This window comes from Anoplophora glabripennis, unplaced genomic scaffold (assembly GCF_000390285.2).
Source record: "Anoplophora glabripennis isolate ALB-LARVAE unplaced genomic scaffold, Agla_2.0 scaffold123, whole genome shotgun sequence".
Classification (NCBI taxonomy): Eukaryota; Metazoa; Arthropoda; class Insecta; order Coleoptera; family Cerambycidae; genus Anoplophora; species Anoplophora glabripennis.
The window spans coordinates 1,113,490-1,136,610 of record NW_019417073.1 but is presented as its reverse complement, the minus strand read 5'-3'; the positions used below and the strand labels follow the sequence as shown (position 1 = coordinate 1,136,610).

Genomic DNA, 23,121 nt, shown 5'->3' with positions numbered 1-23,121 from the left:
AAGGCAGTTAATGATAAAATTTAATAGTTCAATGTAATGTATTTGATGCAATTTATGAAGCAGGATGATACAGAACGAAAAACAAAATTTGGTAAAAATTCCGAAATTTTTCTATGTATAATATTGCCTATAATCTTTGTAGAAAATACTTTTTTGTTGGAACGGCGCCCGTAAGTAGCAATAACACTATATTCTAAACTGAGGTCAGATGGTTCTTACGATAGTATTATAGAAGAAGAAGAAGAAATATGCTACACGTCAGATTTTGTGGTTATACCCGCTGATTCAAACATATTTTAATTATTTAAAAAAATGGTTTCAATCCTTAATTCTATCGACACTGGTCATGAAGACATGATTCATGACGCAGAAGTGGATTATTATGGGCTGCGTTTAGCAACGTGTTCTTCAGATAATAGCGTAAAAGTATACGACATAAAAAGTGGGGCATCAACTCTGATAGACGATTTGAAGGGACACTTTGGCCCCGTTTGGCAAATTGCTTGGAGTCATCCGAAGTTTGGAAATCTCCTAGCATCGTGTTCGTATGACAGGAAAGTTATCATATGGAAAGAGCAGCAAAAGAAATGGGGAAAATATTATGAGTATGCCAACCATGATTCAAGTGTCAATTCAGTACAATTTGCTCCTTCGGAATTAGGACTGATCCTTGCTTGCGGTAGTAGTGACGGTTCCATTTCTGTTATAACATACAGTGCAGAAACTAATAGCTGGGATGCCAAGAAAATCCAAAATGCACATGCTATTGGCTGCAATGCCGTAAGCTGGGCGCCGGCAATTACACCTTTATTTGGTAGCAATGAAGGCGACCATCAGTCTCAACCTGTGAAACGTTTGGTGTCGGGAGGTTGTGACAATTTAGTTAAAATTTGGAGGGAAGATGGAGATCGTTGGATAGAAGAATCAAAATTAGAAGTACATTCTGATTGGGTTAGAGATGTCGCTTGGGCTCCTTCTGTAGGATTACATCGTTACACCATAGCCAGTTGTTCGCAAGACCGTCGAGTAGTTATCTGGACCAGTAACGACTACATTAACTGGAATTCCACAGTTTTACATACTTTTGATGATGTTGTTTGGAACGTAAGTTGGTCGCTCAATGGAAATATTTTAGCAGTCTCGGGAGGAGATAATAAAATTACATTGTGGGATCAGAATTCAGAAGGTGCCTGGCAATGTATTAGTGACGTAGCGAAAGGCCAAGGACAAATAAATCATTAATATTTGGAAAAGTATCTTGGGAAGAACAAGGGAATTTTCATGTTACTATAAGGTACACAAATTTTTTGGACATTTAAATTGTTATTAAAATATTGATAATCTTTCATAAAATAATGATTTCTTAAGGTAGAGTCTGTAGGATACTAAAATAGAATGTTACATCATTGAATGTTATTTTATTTGTTATACATTCACAAAATAAACAAATTAAAAAACAGCTACAACGTTGTTAAATATATTGTAACCTTTTTAATATCACTAAATATTGTATTGTTTTTATGAAAAAATAGAACTAATTATAATAGAACCGAAAATATAAAACTTAAAAAAACCTTACCTTAGTTTTATTTAAGTGATGAAAAATGTATTTGTTTTTTATTGCTTTCTACTGCATCTGAAAAAGTAAGTTCCATTTAAAGATATTCAATATTTTAGCAATATTGCTAATCTAAAACTTACTGTTTTCAAAATTCATTCACAAATAGTGAAGTTGATGATGCAGTCTAAAAGCCATTTAGACGTCCTATGTTTAATTTCAGCCATCTGATACTGTAAAGTGGGTGGATGGTCCTCTTCATATATTAAATAATGGCAGCATCTAGATACTTTACCATTTATGTTGGAGTGATATGGATAATTGAAAACATTCTCACAAGTTGAGGGAGTCGGGGCTCTGTGCAATATTCTGCCACCTCCACAAGTAATTAATAAACTGATAGAACCTTTCGTAAGCCGTAAATCATGAATTGTAATGGAATTAGTATGTCCATGTATGAAAAAGTATATTCCATCAAAAAGTTTTGGTAATTTCAGCAGAGAATTTAACACTGCTCTTCTTATTCCATTGTTTAATTTCGGTTTGGAGATAAAAACATAATTTGGTATTGGAACGAAGCAATTATTATTTTTAAAAAAATCATCTATCCACTCCTGAGGCAGCAAAAAACAACCATCTAACATTGCAACCATAATCTTTACAGACAGCTTATGTGTTTTCCGAATTATGAAATGTGTAACTTTTTTTGCATCGTATTCTTTTATAATACTAACAAGTTTGGATTTTGACAGTTTATGTTTATAAGATTCTTCTGTGTAATAAAAATAAACATTTATTTTTTTTGTACAGAATAATTCTTCATTCTTATCTATGAAGGTGATATTTTTGTTCAGTGTGTTTTTAATATTTTCATTTCGTGTACAATCCAGGGGTTTCTTCCCTAAATAATCAATTGTCTCTATATCAGCTTTATATCTTAATAATAATTCAATTAATTCTACATTTTCTCGTGTTACTGCTTTATGTAAAGGCGTAACATATTCCCCCCCAGGAACATTTACTAAAGCACCATTTTTCAATAACGTTTCAACTATTTCCACACTACCACTTTCAACTGCTTCATGCTGAAAATCATATTTTTGCCTGTTTAAAATTTATTATTTTATAAATACACTTACCAATGGCGCCCATCCAGCAAAATCTTTCACATTTAAATCAGTTTTCTTTTCTAATAGGGCAATTACTTCATCCAACCTTTTTCTCTTACATGCAATATGTAATGGAGTTTCGCCCTTAGCATTAACTTTACCACATATATCATCAATATAATTTACATGGTAAGTCTTATTATTGTATACAAAAGTATTTTCTGATAAATAAACATTGCCAGATATTACGGCAACTTCCTTATCGTAATTTTCGGTGGGAGATGTGGGATCTGGATCAGGTTGTAATAAATACTCCTTTAATTCAGATAACAAGTAATCAGTTTGTTTGGCAATATTATTGTAATCTACTTCACGTTCCTCATAGTAGGTTTTACAATTAGGGCATACGTGATCTTTTATTTTAAAACATTTTAAACAAAAGTAATGACCACATGCCTTTATTTTAACAGGATCAACACACTTTTTCAAACACACTGTGCATTTTAATGCTTCTTCTACGTTTTGTAACTGTTGAAGGATTAAATCAATGTCCATTTTTGTTATGCATACATTTATTTACGATTTGAATTTGAAGAAATAATCATCATAACCACAAACGAAGAAAAAACATCCGTTTTCGCGCCAAAAATCAGTAGTCGTTATCGAATATCCAGAGTACCAACTGATTGACAGGAATTTTTGAGCCCATCTGCCCATCATCGATGACAACCTGTAGAGTGACCATATAATTATAGATAGATACATCAAGAAAACACGCCACATCTCATAATTCGTAAAAGGGATTTATGAAAATCAGTGCATAGATAAATACATAGATAAGAGATATTCAGAAATATAAATAGAAGAATCAGTGCTCGTAATGATCCAGACACATCATTTTCTTTTTCTTTGAAATCATGACATAAGAATAAGAGGGAGATTTAGGGAGTACACATGTCCAAGACACAGTATATATTGTGCCCAATAATAGTCTAACAAAGTGTACAAACACAGGTAGTAAATACAGAATCAACAACAAATATTAATGGCATAAAGCAAGTAAATTGAGGCTAATGAAAACTGTGAAATATGTATTTCATAGTAGTGACAATATAATGGGATATGCTGTGATTTTAAAATGTTATTGAAAATTAAATACAGAGCGTAATGGAGTTATTATTGTGGAGTTGTAAGAGTACTAGATTATATACTTAAGAGTCTTAAGACTCTTAAAGAGTAAGAATGCATCCCCCATGTGAAATTAGGAACAGCATGATAAATTAATAAAGTGTCTAGCCGCAGAATGTTGGAATTTCTGTGCTGGGGCTTGATTTTTGAAAACAGGAGAACTGATTCTCCAGAGAAAAAATTCACCTGACAAATTTCACTTAAACACTTATTTTTGAACGTTGAAGGAATCCAATTCTCTAGAGAATTTAATTTATGCCGTATGTCGAGGATATATTTGCAACTGACCAATCAGCGGGCAGAGTTTTCTTCAATATTTCAGTGCCATTATTGGCGACCCTGATGTTTAGTCACTTGATTTGATTTTGAAGTTTGTTTTGTAAATGTCATTATATTCATCAGGGAGACTAGACATCTTCATGATATTTGTAGTAATTGAATATAACTTCAATTTGAATAGAAGTATATTTGAAAACACAAAAAATTTAATATTATTATAATTATGATGAAGCGTTCGTTCACGTCGAAAGCGCAAAAAATAAATTAATATGCTTAGAAACAACGAAAAACTTTAAAACGAAAGTTTTCTTCTACTTTTACTCACAAAAAGGCCCAAAAACAGTGGTCAGATATTGCTGAAACTTTAAATGGTTTAATTAATGTTGTCGCGGATGGTTTACAATTTCTGCAGCTTGCAAATTATTCATTATATTTAGAATTAATAATAAATTATTTGGATACATTACAAATTTCAAATGATTACGCACCTTCGAACAGCGAATGAATGAAGTGACTTTTTGCGCATGAGCATGAGATGACATTTGGATTCAAACTATTCGGAGAAAACGCCAATTCCCCCGACAAAACCCTGTGGAATTATTTCTCTTGATATCTAGAGAAAATATTCCACAAGAAAATTTCAAAAATCACATTATCTGTGTGTCAAGAGAAAATGACGTAATTTTCTCTAATGAACTAATTCTCCTGTTTTCAAAAATCAAGCCCCTGTGGTCTGGCTAATAATACACAATCGTGTGTGGCCAATGGTCATATTATTAGAAGAAGAAGTAGAAATAATCTAATCTAACCTTGCTTTTTAATATTCTGACTGACCTAATAATTCTAATTCCTGAGATTTTTAAGGAGCATAAAATTGTAATTCGTAGTACATAGAAACTCCAAAAAAAAATGAAGATTATTTCAGCATTATTAGCTAGAGGAAATCCCAAGGAACCAGTACCCTTTCAAGAAATTTTACCACTTAAATTAAAGCCTGTAGTTTCTGGTAAGGGCGACAAGTCTTCCGACGTTTGTTGTGTACATGAAATGAGCATTATGTTATCTTGTTTTAAAGAAAATGAATTTAATCAATCTTTGTGTTCCAAAGAAATAGAAATGTTCAAAACATGTTACAAAAATCATATGGATACGAAAAGGTTGAAAAAAGCTAAAGAAGCTAAAGGTATTCTTACTCCTGGAGAAAAATCATTATCACATAAACAAATTAATGTATTATTGAAACAGTTTCCAAATAAAACATAAAATATATATTATTAAATAGTTATTATATTTAAGTAGATTAATAAAGAAAGTTAAACAAGGTCCGTATCTTTATTTTTCTTTCAAATATAACACTAGCAACCTTTAGCTGGACTCTTATAAATATTAGCATTGTTTAATACAAAGTTGTATTAACTTTTATACTTTATGTACCATAAATTTTTATTCCTAATATCGGTAAATATTACTCTTGGTTCCCAGAAGATTAAATATCTTTTGAGAAATATGTACAATATTCTGTAATCCCTTGAATGTTGTATATACCACTACGTTTGATTAATCAAATAAATAAATGTGTTTATTTATTTATTATTACACCTTTCATACTGCCCGAGTTGTAGTGAACTTCGTAACAACGATCGTATTTTGCCGTGAGAATGATTTTCGAAATAAAACGTGTAAATACAGTAGACAATTGTTTATTAAATAACTTTTGTACAATTATATCAATTACTTAGTAGAAAATGTATACCAAAAACTAAACAACCATCATACTGTATTGTTACATCAGGTGGTCAATACCATAAAATTGAATGAAATTAAATTGCTGCGAGACTACACTAACAAAGTATGTATAGAATGTTTACATCTATTCAAACCATATCTAAATAATAATGCAACTTACAACTTGCAATAATAAAATCTGGATCCAAAGTTTGTAAAAAAAACTTTTTAGACTTAAGAAATAATAAATAAAGAAACAGCACAGGACAGCAAGCCTTGCCAATTCTGGAAAAAATACACCCAGCATATAAAAATAACTTCTCGTATCAATTCTTACAGACTATTTGTATACAGGAATCGGAACCTCTCACACCAAAGTCCATACTATAGAAGCTCTTAAATACAGTGTGGTATTACTCTAAACACTATCAGCTAAATGTACATGTAAAATAAGAGGTGGAAAAAACTAATCACTAACATTTAATGTACGTAAGTTAGACTAACTGTAAATAAGCACAAAAGGGTCCAGCCAGCTTTTGGCCCCTAGAGATCTCACTTTACATGTCTATATTTACACAATCACTTTTCAACGTCCACTTTTATCCCTTCTCGAAGTCTTTTTGCTGGAGGTTCGTCCACTTCTTCCTCTAAGCCGGGCAACTGTATTTTTGTATCCGATGCTTCCGAGGGCTGCAAATTCGCAATATTTTAAATTAATTTTCATTTCATGTACCCACCACCGGCCATAAATCCAAAATCCATATAAAAAATTACTCTATTTACAGGTACTATATTAAACTCTAATAACGACTCAAAACAAGCAAATTGGGGCACAAATTGAGTAAATCTAACTTATTTTGATCAACCAGTGATTTGAATTTTCCAAACACTAAATCTTACCTAGACTTACTAGAAGCTTCCTCAGGCTGAGCTAGAATTTTATTGTGGGACATCCACAAACATTTTTTACAAAAATTATGAGGGTCCCAGTATTTAAAAATATCGCATTAAATCAATTGGTTCGCCTTTTAGGAGGCAAGAAAAATAAAAATTGATGTAAGAAGAGCATTTTCTAAAAATTTTAAAGCAATCCATATTCAAAGTAACCAAGGGGACACGTTTTATTAGAGAAATCATCTTAAGTCTTAATACATATACATATCATCATCTTAATACATATGTATTTACTGCTGCAGGTAGACATATCGTGGTACTATTATATACTTTTTAATTATTGAAGTACGAAAAAATTTTAATAAAAAACTAAAAACAGAAAGGGGTCGTAAAGAACACTATAAATATTACATGCAACACAAGAAAAAATATTTCAAAATGTTATGTACTTCTATACCATGAACTTTCATAAGTTTTATTTACTTTTCTTTCAGTTTCACTTGAAACTGTAACTTATACACTGTGTAATACAGGGTGTAACTATAAGTGGAGGGCAGTTTTTTAGGGGTAATAGCACATGTTCTCCTAAATACAAATATGAAATCCTTTTTGTTTAAACAAATAAATATTCGAGTTATAATTAGTTTTTTAAAAAGCACTTTAATTCTTGTGTACCCTGCCACTGTAATATTCATGTATTACAAATCCATGAATTGTAGATAACCTACAGTACATGTGAAGGGAGATAGCCCGGATCAACGGTGACGAAGTGAAGGGGGTCAGTTGTTCCGCATTTGGAGACAGTACATCTAATTGTTAATTTGAACGTTTGTCATTGCTGGATGTGATCAACAGGTTACGGTGGTGCAGATCTGTTGTCTAATTATCTAATTAGCAACCATTATTCAGAGGGAAGCGAGGACAGAGGTGGTATATTAAATTTCTGTAAGAACTGAGAAACCCGCAAGGTATAGTCAGCCATTTTATGTCTTGCCAGTGACGATCGTTAGAAATTATATTTAAACAGAAAACAATTCGTTATTAAATTCCAAACGAACTGCATATCCTGAGGTCCACATAATTAAAGGTGGCAGGTTACACATTTAAGAAATTATGAGAGCTGTGAATGCCAATTCGCTAATATTGGACGGGAACAAATTCAGAGAAGTATTATAAATATCATGTGAGTAAACAGACTATTTTTGTGAATTTCATTTATCATTATTGATTACTGCTTGAGTTTTTTACTAGGTATTAAGTACTGTTTGTGTGGCAAACACCCACTCAACATAAGTAACTGGTGGCGAGTGGTGTGTAATTGTGCATGCGCTGCGATTAAAGCTCGCCGTTATTTGAGGTTACACTAGCTTGTCCAGCGGCGGGGTAAGAAAATTACTAATAAAGATTAAAAATTACCCCCACTCAAAGTTACACTCTGTATACATAAATGTCTTCAATTCTGAGTAAGCATTCTGAGTAAAATTATTTGTTGACAGGGTCTTTAAAAAGCTGTCTATATGAAAAATCATTAAATTCTTACTTACTCTTGTAATACATCCAATATTAGAAAAACTATTGATTTCCGAGATATTTGAACCTGAAAGTATTTTTATGGAAAACTACAAATTGCAGACCAGATTTGAATTTATGTGAAGTGCCCACATATCGATTACAAAGACCCACAAAAAAAAAATCTGTGCATTGGACTAGACCACTACATCCATCTGTTTTCGAGGTCACTGAGTCCGAATCCGAGGTCTGTTTGACCATGTCACGTCAGGTAATTTCAAGGTCAAACCGAGAAAAATCCTCTATGGTGGAGGCAACCATGGTTATTATATGTTTTTGGAGTCGCTAAGTCCGGATTCGAGGGCCGTTTGACTTTGTCAGGTCAGGTTAAGGTCATTTCAAGGTCAAACCGAGAAGCAAATCATTCTACACATCTTCCTTCGGAGCAATTGTAATCGTTTCCAGTATCCTTCATGGTAGCAGGATTGTAAAGACTCTATTAAAACATCATAGAAATGAGGCTTTTACTTATATGATTAATGATTAAAATTTGATGATTTTAATGGAGTTAGGCTTGTCAGTAAAGATATTTTATGTCCATTAATGCAGAGATATTTGTGCATTACGTTTCATTTTTCACCATAGAATACGAAACGAATATTACTATATTGTTGAGATCTACCACATAACCCATTCGACTGTCTACCAAAATTCTCCCTCAACTTCAAGTACTGCGACTATCCAGAACCTTTCTTACCGCGAAGGATGAAAGTGTTAGTAACCAATAACGCTTTATAAAATTATAGTATCGGATTTTCAAATATGATCGAAAAAGATCATGCTAATGTGAAGACTCCTGAATGTTGAGAATCTTTTGCTCCATTATAGATGAGCGAGGCCAAAATTGCTTTGTAAGACAAGCCAACTAATAGGTATTAGAATTAAGTAACTTTCAAATAACATTGACCCTGATACAACAAGGTCAAATTGAGTCCTAATAAAGCGACCAAAAAAACATGGAGTATTCCAACTAAACCCTATTTATGTAGCGTTCGGCTTCACTGTCCCATGCACCTTTTTGCCCAAAGGTTTAGTTGTCGTTCGTCTATTACCATATAATGTGAAAAGTGATTCATCGCTAGCTCTTGGACTAGTAAGGGGGATGAAGCGTGCCGGGAACGAAAATCCATTGGCGTGTCTGCGTAAAAGGCAACAAGATATAGAAAATATTGAAAAAACATAATAAAACATAACGTCTAATATTTTTTACGGTTTGCTATAACCGGCACTTTGATCAATTTTAATTATTACAGCATTTTAAAACGTCCCAGTTGTGTTTTTTTAATTTATAAATTTATTATAGCCATGGAATTAGACCCCTCGTCTACGCTTATGCTATGACGTTTCTCAGGTCGGGCAAATCAAGTCCGTTTATCTCCACTAAAAAAGCATTTCCCTATTCCCTACCAAGTGCAAAGACAGAGATAAAATATAGATCGACGTTCAGTGTAACTCAGTCTATATACGATTATAAATTCTACCGATGTGCATGGCGAGCGGCACAAAGATAAATAATATTGAACCGTACAGAAATCATTTTATATTTTATACGCATTATGGTAATAGTGTTTTTATATTATGTATTAGTCACTCTTTATAATTTCGGCCGCCGAGTATAGTTGCCGTTCGAGTACTCTAGTACGATTCAGTAAGAGTTCACTCTGTATGCTCAACCTGCGATAGGTAAAACAAATGGAGTGTGGTTATAAATATTAAATGATTGTAATATGTTTTCTAACATATGTTCCATAGAACATATTATAATATATTTCTAACATATTCAAAAATAGCAAGTCTTCCCAAATCAGCCAATCTAATATTCCTAATATTTGTAAACCGTAATTTAAATTCAAATTAATGGCTTGACTCCAGGTTAAATTTCTAACCACAAATCGGAGACAACCACAAAACCTGATGAGGAGTGACCACGTAATGACAAATTACAATGACACAATCACAAAACATAAAACATTAAACGCTATGACCGTTCGTTTACAAAAAGCTCCTTTAGCACGGTAGTCACGTGATTTTACTCTTAACTCTTGTCACTCTGGTTCCTAATAACCATGCCAAACGCTCCTTTAGAAGTTACTCAGTTTAACCTCAAAATGATATTGATGTTGATCCGGTAGAGACAAAAGAAACCCCAATTTGGACTCGGCAACACGAAAAAACATTTAATTACTGTGGTTGCCCCCACTATAGTGATTTTTCTCAGTTTGATATTGGAATAACCTTATAATGATTGAACCTAACCTAACAAGGCCAAACAAACTTCGGATTTGGACTCAGCGACCCCAAAAATATATAATAACCATAGTTGCCTCCACCAGGGATTTTTCTCGGTTTGACCTTAACCTGACCTGGCAAGGCCAAATAGACATCGGCTTCGGACTTAACGACCTCGAAAACATATGGATAGTGGTCTAGTACACAGAATTTTTTTTGTGGGGCTGTGTTATTTATTAAAAATATAAAATGTTATGATTTCTTTATACTCTTTGAAATTTTAAATACACACTACTACAAAAGAACTAGTAGTTTTTAATTAAAAACGTCACTTAAAAAATCCACATAAAGTTTTATAGAAGCATTTTAATATGTAAAAATTATGAATATTCCGTACCAAAAAGGATTACCCACTACTCTCATATCAAGCACAGAAAGTACAACAAATAAAACAATTTCATTGTTGACATACCTGGGCATCTATTCCACCGATAAAGTCTGTCTGCTATATACAGAAACAACATATATATCTAAATCTAAATATTTGATAGTGTGCCCAATTCTATAAGTTTAAAAAAATAATTTACATAATGCGTTTCATGATGAACTGTACCTAATGTAATGGCAGAGTGGGGCATCCCAGGTTAGTACGGAACGGCCACTTAAAAAAATTCTGGACCAGAATTCGAGGTACTTATTTAAGTTACCGCTTTGCCACTACAGTATACACAGTTTATCATGAAGCACCCAGTATACAGCAGCGAAATAAAAAGAACGATTATAAAAACTCATGCAGGTCTCAAAAAGATTTCATATTCAATATTTTTAATAAAAAATCGGTTTTTCAGTACAGAATTGGACACATATCCTGTAAATTTTGTCTATTTTATAAAAGCAAAACCTTAGCACTAACCTGCACGTCAGTACCTAACGGTCCGCATCCTTCGGGCTTCTTGGGCTTGGGCTTCTTCTGCTTATCACTGTTCAACATGGAGAGTGTTATGCTGGTCTTCTTGTTGGGCTGGTACTGCAATTCCGGCGGTAGAAAAACACGGGTATTCACGAAATCATGCTGCGGCGAGAAATACATGGTGGGGATACGGGTATCGGTGGGGAAATCCTTCAAGTCGTAATTCGTGGTTCTCGTCAGGAGTAAGCCGGAGGCGAGGTCGCAAAGAGCCCACAGTTTCTGCAAAGCAAAACAAGTTCTTTCCACGGTCTGAAAAGGATGTGTCCGCTTACTTACGTAATTTATGCAGTCGTCGTCCGGCCTAACGGCGTCCTTGTGATTTTTCATCCTCTCGATGAGGGTTTTGTAAAAGCCGTAGCTGAAATAATCGCTCTTGGTTACCAGCGGTTCCAGTATGAACCACAAACACTGCTTGGCTTTAGTCAACTCTTGCACATCGTCCCACTTTGAAAGGTGGGGATCGTGCGCTAAAACTGGTACAGCAAATACAAGCATATAATCGGGTAAGATATGTGGTAGCTGACTCATTGCCTTGTCCGCCTGTCCAGCGCCCATTGTCAGGGTTTTAACATAGTCGCGCCTACGATTAATATCTGCAATCATGTAATTACGTACCGTAGTTCGCAGGCGATTTTCCATTTCTCTGCCCGCAAGCGCGTAATACCCCATGAAATCCAGAGGCAAGCACTTGTTAGGCAGGCCCTTGCTGAGCCCTTTGTGTAGTTTTGCGGAGAAAATCTCCCGAACCTGTTTCACTTCGTCCACCATCAGTTGGGAGAGGTTGTAGAACTGTTCGGCGGTGTACTGATCGCCGACGCCTTTCTGTTCGCAAACCTTAAGCATGGCGCAACCGGCGGCCAATCTAAGCCAAGACATTTCAGCTTTGGAGAGTCTGCCGGACTGCAGCAGGTCGCCTTTGTGCAGTATGAACGCGTTCAGCATTCTGAATGTTTTCTGGGCAGACGCCGTATCTTGCTTTAAACCGAGGAGCCATCTCGCCATCGCCTTGAGGCCCTCTACTTTACATCTGGTTTCTTCGGGAAGTTCCTCCTCGGAACACCAGGGCTCCGAGTCCTTTATCTCACTCTCGCCTTCCCGTGCCTCTTTAACTAGAAGTTCTTTTACAATCTAAAACGAAAACACATAACTCATCTCAACAATTTAAAGGTGCTGTTATCTTGAAGGCTTCTACAAAGGCGAAAGATTTTAAACATTTAACATACAAACTATTTAAGTTTTCGTGAATGACAGTAACTTTATGTTGACATCGGTGGTATTTTCAAGAGAAAAAAAGTAGACCAAACATTTCCATATAATTTCAAAAAGTGTTTTATATTATTTTAGTTTTAAAAAAAATAAAAATAAATAAATAAATATATTTTAAAAACGATAAGTGGCTGTCATAAAAGGAACTTTCATCATTTTAACTTGATTAAAAGTTTTCATCATTTTGATTTGTTCAAGTTGAAATTCTTGAAAATATTATTTTGAATATTGTATTGAATATATTGAAACCACTCAGACAATAAAAACACAAGACCTAACGACAAACAAATGAAAATTTAGAGAGGTTTTTACTCTATATAAGACAAAATGATAAGTAGTATGAACTAGAATCAGGAAAGGGTAAAACCAGTAGTTAGAGTGCCCGTCGGCAAAACTTTTATTGATACATATCCTCTTCAAACTTCTTATATAGCTTCATTAGGCCTAGTCTGACACCTTTTTCCTGTGACTTTTTTCGATTTTGGGGCGTTTTCTCTCTAGACCTAGTATTGACGACATATGAAAAATTTATAGTTTTTTTTTTTTAATTGAATAAAAACTTCAAATGTAACGTGAAAATAATATTTTCTGACAAAAGATATGAGCCATTCAAAATGTCTGCAACCTCAAACATGTCAGAAAAATTTATTTATAATGAGCTGATTTTCTCAAGATCTTATCTTTAAGAAGAATTTAGAACAGGGTTGTCCAACTGGCGGCCCGCGATGCTATTAGTTGTGGCCCGCGTAATGTTTTACGAAAAGCATATATTTTCTTTAAATGCTGCCATTGTGAAAAAAGATTTATATTCTATGGTCTCTCTAACACTGTTTTTACAACTTTTCATTATTATTGCAATGTTTGTCTTAGTTCTTGAAAAAAATTATGTTAAATTTTCCATTTTTTTAGATAAATTTTATCTAAAAAATGTAGTTGTTGAGCAATAAAAGAAATAACACTCCTTTTTTGTTTCAATTATTTTTATACCTCACGTTATTTTGTTATTACTTTAACAAAATTATTATATGGCCCGCAACCACATCAAAGGTTTTAGTTTTGGCCCTTGAAGCCTTGCAAGTTGGACACCCCTGATTTAGAATATGATAAAAAATTGTCTGATATTGAAACAGAGCCCTTTACATGAAAATACTAAATAAAATAATTTTTAATTTAGTTCTCTAGCTACGCTTGGACCTTGCATTCGCAAGTATAAATTGAGACCATATTTATTAATAACTTGCTGATTTTTTCACTATAGATTAATTAAAATAAATAGAATATAATTTTTTAATTGTTTGATAAAATATATTTTCCAATTTTTCAGTCTGATGCAAGAAATACAATTTTTTCATATTAATCTTTGAAGAATAAATGTTATTACTTCAGAAATCAAATGCAAACATTCAATAATTGCTTTTCCGATTTTATATTTTTCATCAAACAATTACCAAGAAAAACATGTTTGGAAAATTAAGAATTTTACCTTTAACTGAATGCTCTAACTATTTTGGTGGAACTTTTCTCAGCCAATTTTGTATAAATTGAGCTAAAAATTGTTTTAAATATACATTGCAATATTACGAAGGGCACAATATAACCATTTTATGAAAATTTTAATAAAAGCTATGGTAGTCTTTTCTTCATTTTAACCTAAAATTGCCGCCTTTTGTTCATTTTTAGGCTCTTATGAAGAGAAATATTATTCGATGTTTGGGACATATTTTCTGGACGAGTGTGATTGTCGCCTGAGCGAACTTGCACAATTATATAAACGTCTTTTGAAAAATATTATTAGAATATTTCAAATTATGTATCAAAAATTTCAGCTCAAAATTTTCCCGGAATACATGATATTCATTTATTAATTACCTAATTAATGTAGTTTTTATTTATAGTACCGTAAAAAAACTGAATAACGATTATTGAAATAATAATTATTACAAACTAGAATATAGGACTGTCATTGTTGAAAAATGTCATTTTTTCGTCAGACTCTAGTTACGCCCCACTATATTTGTCAGAGATGTGTACCACATATTAAGTACTGCTTTTCTGCATATAATTTTTCAATGTCGGAGGGTTATTAATACATTTTTTGTAGTCATGAAATCGACAACTTTGACACGTCAGACTGGAAAATCGGAAAATATTTTTCGTCAAACAATATGAATAGTTGTTTTTGCAGTTCTTAAAGATAGGATCTTGAGAAAATCAGCTGGATATTAAAAAAATTTTTTATAATAGTTTTTCTAAAATGTTCGAGTTAAGAAATTTTGAACGACTCATCTTTCGTCAGAGAATTTTATTTTCACGTTTCATTTGAAATGTTTAAGGGCACCGTATTCTTTAAATAGTGTTTTCCACAAAGACAAATAATTTCAAACATTTAATAACTGAATAATCTAAAGCTTATCAAATAATATGAATGTTATGTCATGCCACCTGAGTATTTTCAAAGATGCCGCAGTAAAATGAATAAACAGGTGCAAAAAACTATCAAACCATCAAGGCTTTAAGTACTGAAATCTACGAAAATACTAACTTTTTTATATATATAACTCTACATGTAAATATTCTTATACCATTTACTTGCTTAGTCCTACATATAAAATTGTTTACTTTTATTTATAAGTACGCGAAAATAATTCTTAAAATGTGGGATTTGGATAACAGCAAACGCATGTTTTACAAACGCTTTTTTTAAGTTATTATTTTATTTGAGTAAATTTAACAATGAATAAACAGAACATCAAGGTTTTATTTTTGTGCTTACTTTTGTTCCACGTTTTACTTTTCAAGATTTCAGTACCTAAAAACGCCAGAAATTTGACTATTTTTCGGTCAGGGATATGGTCACCTTAAGCTATTCAATTAAAAAAAAAAAAAAACAGTATCTATAAATTTTTCACGTCGTCAAAACGACGTGTTTGGGAAAAATTAGAGGGAAAACGCCCCAAAATCGAAAAAAGTCACAGAGGAAAAGGTGTCAGACTAAGCCTAATGAAGTTATATAAGAAGTTTGGGAAGAGTATGTATCAATAAAAGTTTTTCCGACGGGCACTCTTAACTATAGGGTTTGGTAAATTTTTGCTGCATTTTTTTTGACATGAAATTTTTTCGGTTATTTAAGAATACTGTAATAGATTTGTTCTTATTTAAATAATTTAAAAAATCAAATAATTTGTATTCAGAAATGGGTTTCGTAAATAAAAAACGCAAGAAATTCTTTTATTTCAATATTTGATTTTATATAGACCGTCATCAAGGAAAATGGGGCACTATGCATTTTCCGACCCGTTTGTAGAAAAAATTTTTTTATTCTGAGAAATTCTATTACCAGGTTTGGTTTATGCAATTCAGGATACCCAATAATATAATTACAGAATACGAGAATTTTTACATAATAATTTGGCGACATCCAGCGGCAGCACCTTGGAAATCAAGATCAATTATAATTATTGGTGTCATAAAAAATTCTAGGAAAATTCAAGATCTATGAAATTCCCTGATAATTTCAGGTTTTCCAGTGTTATATGGCCTATTAAATATTTTTTCTCTTCAAAATAACTGATACTATTTAATTGTGATACAGTAAAAATTGAAGTTAGGCGAGGATTGTATTTGTTTTCCTTTTTGGTATTAAATTGTGACAAATTATCACTTTTGATATTCCATATAAATCAACATTTTCAATAATCCTTTTAGTAAAAAATTGACAATCAACAATTAACAATAACACTTAAATTTCCAATCATTATTATTTATAACTTCAATGATATTTAAAGTTTCTAACTTAAAACTTACTGTATTCTAAAACATATAAACCTTGTAAGTTATATTCCTATTTTCACTAACCTTTCTGGAAACGATGTTTTTGATTTGAACTTTGTAGCGCTCTGGAACATTGAAGGCGATATGTCCGAGGGTGACAATGGCAGTTCTGTAATGAGGTGATTCTGGGGTTAAATTGTTCTTTAAAGACTCTAATATACCCGGGAATATGTTTTCGTAAGGCATATTTTTAAATATACAGTGGATAGCACCTTTCGCTTGCTTCGGTGTGCCAGTTTGAGCCAGTTCTTTGCAAATAGGCGCCATCGAATCCATCAAATCGGGAAACTGTTCATCTAAAAAAAAAAAAATGGAAATATATTCTGTACACTTACCGCTGTCCAAAGTTGCTTTGTTTCTCCGCTAGAGGGCACCAAAGTTAACAAAGGCTCAATTTTTCCGAATAACTTTAAAACACTTTGTCTTATTTAAATGAAACTTGCTTTGCTGTATGTAACGATGTCGTTTTTTCACATAATACAACTGTACTTGTATACAATGATATTGTGAGAAACAACTCTACAAAGTACACCAGTAATATCTATTAGAACTGAATTAATTTTGAGGGATAATAGATGGCATAAATGATGCTATATCACATCGGACATAATTATATTCATGTCAAATTCAAAGCTCTGTCAGTAAGCTTTACTTTTTAATATGTCATTTTGCTGAAGTATAAACAACATAAATTTTTCGCATCTCAGAAGATGTCAAATACCAGCCAACAAAATACCATTTGCGGGAAGTTTTACTTTCCCTGTTTAATTCAAAGAAAAGTGCTGCATGCTGTTGAAAACTTACGGTGAGCATACACCATCGATAAAAACGTGTGAGTATGGATTTCGACGTTTTAGAAGTGGTGATTTTGATATAGTTGACAAAGAACGCTCTGGCAATCGAAAAAGTTTGAAGATGAGGAATTGGAAACATTACTCAACCAAGATTCATGCCAAATGTAAGAACTTGCTGAATCGTTAAATGTTGATCGCACAACATTTTCCAAACGTTTAAATGCACTGGGTATGATTCAAAAGCAAAGAAATTGGGTGCCATGAATTGAAGCTGAGAGATGTTGAATCGTGTGGTTAGTAGGTCACTCTTCGCCACAGAAATGGAAGATCAAATATTTAACTTACTGAATAATAAAAATGAAATACATTTTTGCGAAATTCAGACACTTGTAATCCAATGTCAAGGTCACGAATATTTTTGGAAATCACCACCATTTTCAGTAATACATAAATCTGTTAAAAAAAATATCAATCACTTTCATTTAAGATTCTCCTCAAACTGCAAATTTATGACTAGAAGTTACTCTCCAAATTAATGTAATTTTATGCTTCTCATATAAAATCAATAACAGAACTTTGAAATTGGTAAAGACACAATTTACAGATTGAGCAGATCGAGAGAAGTCTGTGATAAATGAGAATATGTGTATTTTATTTATTCAAATATTATAATTATTTCCAAAAATCTACAAAGAATCCTATAAAACATATTCATATTTTTAGTATGGAACTAATATAATAATTAATTACACAATAACCTTAAAACAAACAAATATAAACACAGAAAGAGAGACAACTTGCCAAAAACTTTTTTATTTGTTTGATAAAACAAGAACTAAAGCTGTAAGGTCTCACACACAAAAAAATACGAACCATTTTGTTTAACGGTGGAAGAAATGTTTTCATTTAGCACACAAGTACTGACATAGCAAACTTAATTTGGACAAAGCATTTTAGTTATTCGGAAAAAATTGAAATGTTTTCTAACTTTGACCCCTCCAGAGATGGGATAGAGGTAAATTTAGTTAAATTATCTTATTTTAACCTAAAGATTATGTAGTAATTCCATGTACGATGAACATTGGGACACTTTGTATATAAATTTTTGAATTACCGACAAAAATATTTCTTACTTATTTAGTCATAAAAACAATCAATTGAAAAAAAATTAATATTAATAATAAATACTCTTATTTCCTTCAAAATCCTAAGCTATTTAGTTCAGGCATGAAATCAATGAATGGACAACAAATTAAATGTGATAAATAAAATCTCATTATAGTTAACAAATTTTCTTCAAATTTTTAGGTATTAATGACAAAATCTACTTACACAGACATCTATATTTGCCAAGGAAAGTGAACACGGACAGTACCAGAGGCGCCACATTTTCATCTTCCAATCTGAGCAGTCCCATCAACTGTTCCAGAACATCGGCATAGTGAAAATGACAGGGAAACACGACGCTTAACATCACCAATAACTTAAGACCACGATCACCAGCAGTTGCAGGGTGCAATCCTACCTCTTCTATGGTATTGCCGCCCCTCAAACAATCCTCGACATATCCAACAAGTAATCTAATGGCTTCATGATCGATCATGACAGAGCTGATACGTTCCAACAGCATTTTCACCGTGTTATAGTAGAGATTGGTCATTACAGGCGGACCCAATTTTTTTAACACAGTGGCTGTTGCTTCCGAGCATTCCTTGCAACTCACTGAAGGCCTGGCGACAATTTCAAAATGTTCAAGTAGAGACGAGTCACGTTTAAGGTGATTACTAAATTTCGTCAGAAATTCATGAGCTTTGACAGGTTCAGGTAGGCACCTCGATAAAGCCTGAACTTTAAGGGCCATTTCTTTTTGCAATTCCGCCGTTTGAATGGGTCTTCTGTGTAATTCCAACCACTCCAATACGAGCTTTCTCACACATAACTGATTCTTCTGCAGCTCCATAAACGCCTTAGTAGCATGCTCATCTACGGTACCCAACAGGTGGTACAGTTTCTTCATTCTTTCTGCGGCTGGCAATTGGTACGGTACGAGACAAGTGTTCAACAAACGTTCAACCAACAGACGGTCTTCCATACCAGCCATGTAATAACCGTGAAGAATCTTATCTTTTATCCACGTCACCGCCTTCTTTGTTGCATTTGGTACATCGGGATCACTCAGATGCTTTCTATATATTAAGGCCAGTCCAGACATGGCCTCCTTGCGAATTTTAAATTTTTTATCTAGCGTCCTTTCCTTCACAAATTCTAAAAGGTCTTCAGAGTCAGACACTACCTGAAAATCGTTTCTTGCAGTAGTTACGATAGCCATGACCACCTGGTACCTCACATTTTCCTCCGAGTCGTGTTGTCTCATTTTCAGCGTGTCTGTGATGTCTTTCCTCAAATCGGGATGATTTAAGAGGAAATGCATAGAGTACTGAACGCACTTGGTTCTGATTGCTATCGAAATATCATTGAATCTACCTAAAAATGCCCTCCATAGTGACGTGTGTCGTCTTGCCAATTCTGAATCTTTCTCACTGAACATTTTAGCTAAAAGGGCTACTGCCGCTAATCTTTCGTTTTCTAGGGGGCTTTTCAACTTACACTCCAATTGAGGCAAAACAGCTAGTAATATTTGAGGACAGATGTGATTTAACTCGTAAATCAAGTCATATACCTTTCCACAAATCTGCAAGTTTTTATCTTCTTTTCCTAATATAAGAACATGATTGAAGAAAGCTTGTATGTAAGGCTCCAAGGTTTCCGATGTTTTCACTATTAATTCTTTGGCTAGGTAATAAGCGTTCTTCTGCTGTGTTTTATTGGGTTCGACTATATTCATTAAAATGATATCCAGCAGATCATTACTGACCATGTCACTTTCGGTTATGAGGGGGCACAAAACGTCTAACATGAAACTTTTCACTCTTCCCGAGTGTTCATCATTTACTATCTTAAACATCAAATGGAACAGAGCACAAAATATTTCCTGGCAATCCTGAAGTTCGAAACACATGTTAAACGACTTAACATATGCCAGATTTTCTAACAAATAAAAATATCTCTTAAACGCTGCATCTTTAGGATCTTTTAGACCCGACAGTTGTGTGATGAGAAACAAAAATATAGTTTTGACTTGATCTGGGTCTTTGTACGGAGCTTCCGGGGCATACACCCGAAGTACATCAGCTATGCAGCAAGCTATGAGCAGCTGAACGTCTCGAGAAGGGTGAGAAAGGAATTGTTCCTCGGCAAGGTGGAGGGACAATGGGATATACTGTTTGTAAGCTCCGTCATCTTGGCCCATAGCTTGAAGTGTATGTGCCAAGGTTTTTAATCGACGGATCAATTCATCTGTATTCAGATCGTCACTTATAGGCCGGCAACCTGGTGGGTACACAATTTCAGCCATTTTGCTTTCTGAAACGGTAACAATATAATTTTATACACCTAACTTTCCTTCCAACCTGAATATGAAATTTGTTATGTAAAGTAAATATCGATCTGAGTCAGAGAAATATATACATGCCATTATATTAGTAATAAATTATTTAAGTTATTGGAGCTACACCTTACTGAGAAAATGTTAATTTTACAAATTTTTTTCCACCATAGCAAAATGTAGCAGCAAAATATTTTTAGGTACTGTGAAAAAACAGCAGTAATATTAATTCCAATAATAATCATTAATACTGTACAAGTAAAAGTTGGTGGCGATCACTTAAATAAAGGAAAAATATAATATTAAAAACACATTTCAGGTATATCACAATTTTTTAAATATATTTAATATACAATAATTAAGTAATACATTTTATAATTGAATATACTGATTCTCCAAGTAAAATTTCAAATGTACCCTTTTTTGACATCGTTTATTTTTAAAATCATATATACAGTTGCTGAAGTATACATACATATTTTATACAAATTGATACTAAAAGAATTCACAAATCTGAAGTAGTTAATTGCCAATTAAATAACTTGTAATATAACAGAAATGTGAATAATTTTCAACGTTAGGCATCCACTAATAAGACTCCTCTATCAGTGAAACTAAAGCTTTGTTTTTTTTATTAGAAGGTACCAAGTCACTAAACCAAATTAGATCGCAATAAGAGAGCACAGAGAGGTACACATATATTCATACTCTTCAGTTTAATGGTAATGAAATGAAATATTAGTAGTATTTAACTTTCATTTATAGTCTATATAAATTGAAAAAATATCACATTTTCTAGCAGTAAATAATAAAACTTCTCCGAAAATATTACTTCCTTAAAACAATTCTAAAAGAGTCAAGTTTATGATTAGTTGTGTTTTTATACTTGAACAATATTTATGAATTATGACAATCACATTTCAAAAAAAATACGTTCATAATATTAGCGAGTTGAAAATATGTATTCACTAGTTGTGTTCTGCTCCCATGTTATAGGTAAATTTCTAAAATGTATAGCTAGATATCATAGATGATTTTAGTTATTTTTTAGTGCATGTATCGAATGCCAGTAACAACATATTAATGTGAGAAACATAAATATAAGGAAATATGTCTATATAAATAGTTTAAACATGGTAAAAGACACTGCAATATTTACCTGAGCACGGAGTATACTACCGATATTTGGTTGAGGTAGATCAGTCGTATTCCTATCAAAACGTTGAGAAATAAAGACATAAGTTTAATAGATATAACATTTCAAGATTAGCTCAACATATTTTCTTAAAAAATAAACGATTTTTAATCATTTAAAACCATTTTTTCCTATACGCAGGGACGCGCACAACAACAGAACATACGAAGTGCATTTTACTAATGAGAAGTTAACTTCACATCAGTATTTTTCAGTAAATACAAAATAAAAATCCCTAAATTTGTAACGAATTAATATGGTAGAGGGCGACAAAAAGAAACTTCATGTAAGGTTCTAGATATAATTGCAGAAGTATTATTATGCTGCAATTAGTACTGAAAACTTATTTAACCCTTATTTTGCCGTTTCAATGTGGAAGTAGTTTGAAATTTTAAATTATTAGAAAATTATGACAAGTGATCCCAAGAACCAAGAAATGACCCGTGGATTGGCCATGGCATGGCGATTCCAGCATTCGACGTCACCTGGTGTCGAGTATCAGAGTTATATCAAAAAGAGTAATGTTTTGTTTTAATCGCGACATTCTTCCATGGCTAGAAATTGGCCTCAATGATTTGTGATCAAGGGGGATTATCCCTCTTTATCCTGCCTCATCTCGTGTAGGCCTAGACAGCCTTCGTAGGTGGGCCCCATCCGTCGTCTACCCCGACCGCAAATGCGGCTGGTGTAGGCGCTTTGTGGGACCTCCTTTTGTCCTGGCTGGGCTCCGCCGGCTAGGGCCCTTTTTTCTGGCACTTTTCTTGCACCCCGGGGGTAGTGTCATGTTTATGTGTGGTATGGTAGGGTAGTGCGGCTCATAGATAATAGAAGAGAGTGCGGCTATGCAGCCTGGGTGCCTGGGATGCGCTTTGCTAAGGTGGCCTTTAGGCTAGCGCGGGAGGAAGGGGAAAGGAGGGTATGGGGGTGTGTGTATGTGTGTGTGTCGTTGTCTTCGTTTCTTGATCCTGGCGGTTTCTGAAACAGAATAGGATAGCGGGCAGGGGGCGGATCTGTTTACATCATTAGATTTATTAAGTTTTTCTTGTTTTTGTGAAATTAGTTAATTATG

The 23,121-nt window shown here is 33.4% G+C and overlaps 4 protein-coding genes across 4 annotated transcripts; 2 read left to right on the top strand and 2 right to left on the bottom strand.

The window, feature by feature from the left end:
* The first annotated feature begins 240 nt into the window (after nt 1-240).
* LOC108903913 (protein SEC13 homolog) lies at nt 241-1,555 on the top strand. The gene has a single exon (XM_018706257.2). The coding sequence runs from the start codon at nt 313-315 to the stop codon at nt 1,240-1,242; it is 930 nt and encodes a 309-aa protein (XP_018561773.1). The 5' UTR covers nt 241-312; the 3' UTR covers nt 1,243-1,555.
* Nucleotides 1,556-1,596: 41 nt separating this feature from the next.
* On the bottom strand, nt 1,597-4,069 carry LOC108903912 (BRCA1-associated RING domain protein 1-like). Its single transcript, XM_018706256.1, has 4 exons — nt 4,042-4,069; nt 2,698-3,397; nt 1,702-2,643; nt 1,597-1,636 (listed from the first exon to the last, which is right to left on the bottom strand). Exons 2-3 carry the CDS (start codon nt 3,220-3,222, stop codon nt 1,714-1,716), a joined length of 1,455 nt encoding a protein of 484 aa, XP_018561772.1. The 5' UTR covers nt 3,223-3,397; nt 4,042-4,069; the 3' UTR covers nt 1,597-1,636; nt 1,702-1,713.
* An 852-nt stretch (nt 4,070-4,921) lies between these two features.
* LOC108903901 (coiled-coil-helix-coiled-coil-helix domain-containing protein 1) lies at nt 4,922-5,456 on the top strand. The gene has a single exon (XM_018706243.1). The coding sequence runs from the start codon at nt 5,044-5,046 to the stop codon at nt 5,395-5,397; it is 354 nt and encodes a 117-aa protein (XP_018561759.1). The 5' UTR covers nt 4,922-5,043; the 3' UTR covers nt 5,398-5,456.
* A 362-nt stretch (nt 5,457-5,818) lies between these two features.
* Nucleotides 5,819-22,217, bottom strand: LOC108903907 (sister chromatid cohesion protein PDS5 homolog B). The gene is made up of 6 exons (XM_018706250.1): nt 22,017-22,217; nt 18,745-20,835; nt 16,643-16,914; nt 11,798-12,649; nt 11,465-11,740; nt 5,819-6,549 (listed from the first exon to the last, which is right to left on the bottom strand). Exons 2-6 carry the CDS (start codon nt 20,825-20,827, stop codon nt 6,439-6,441), a joined length of 3,594 nt encoding a protein of 1,197 aa, XP_018561766.1. The 5' UTR covers nt 20,828-20,835; nt 22,017-22,217; the 3' UTR covers nt 5,819-6,438.
* Nucleotides 22,218-23,121: the final 904 nt, after the last annotated feature.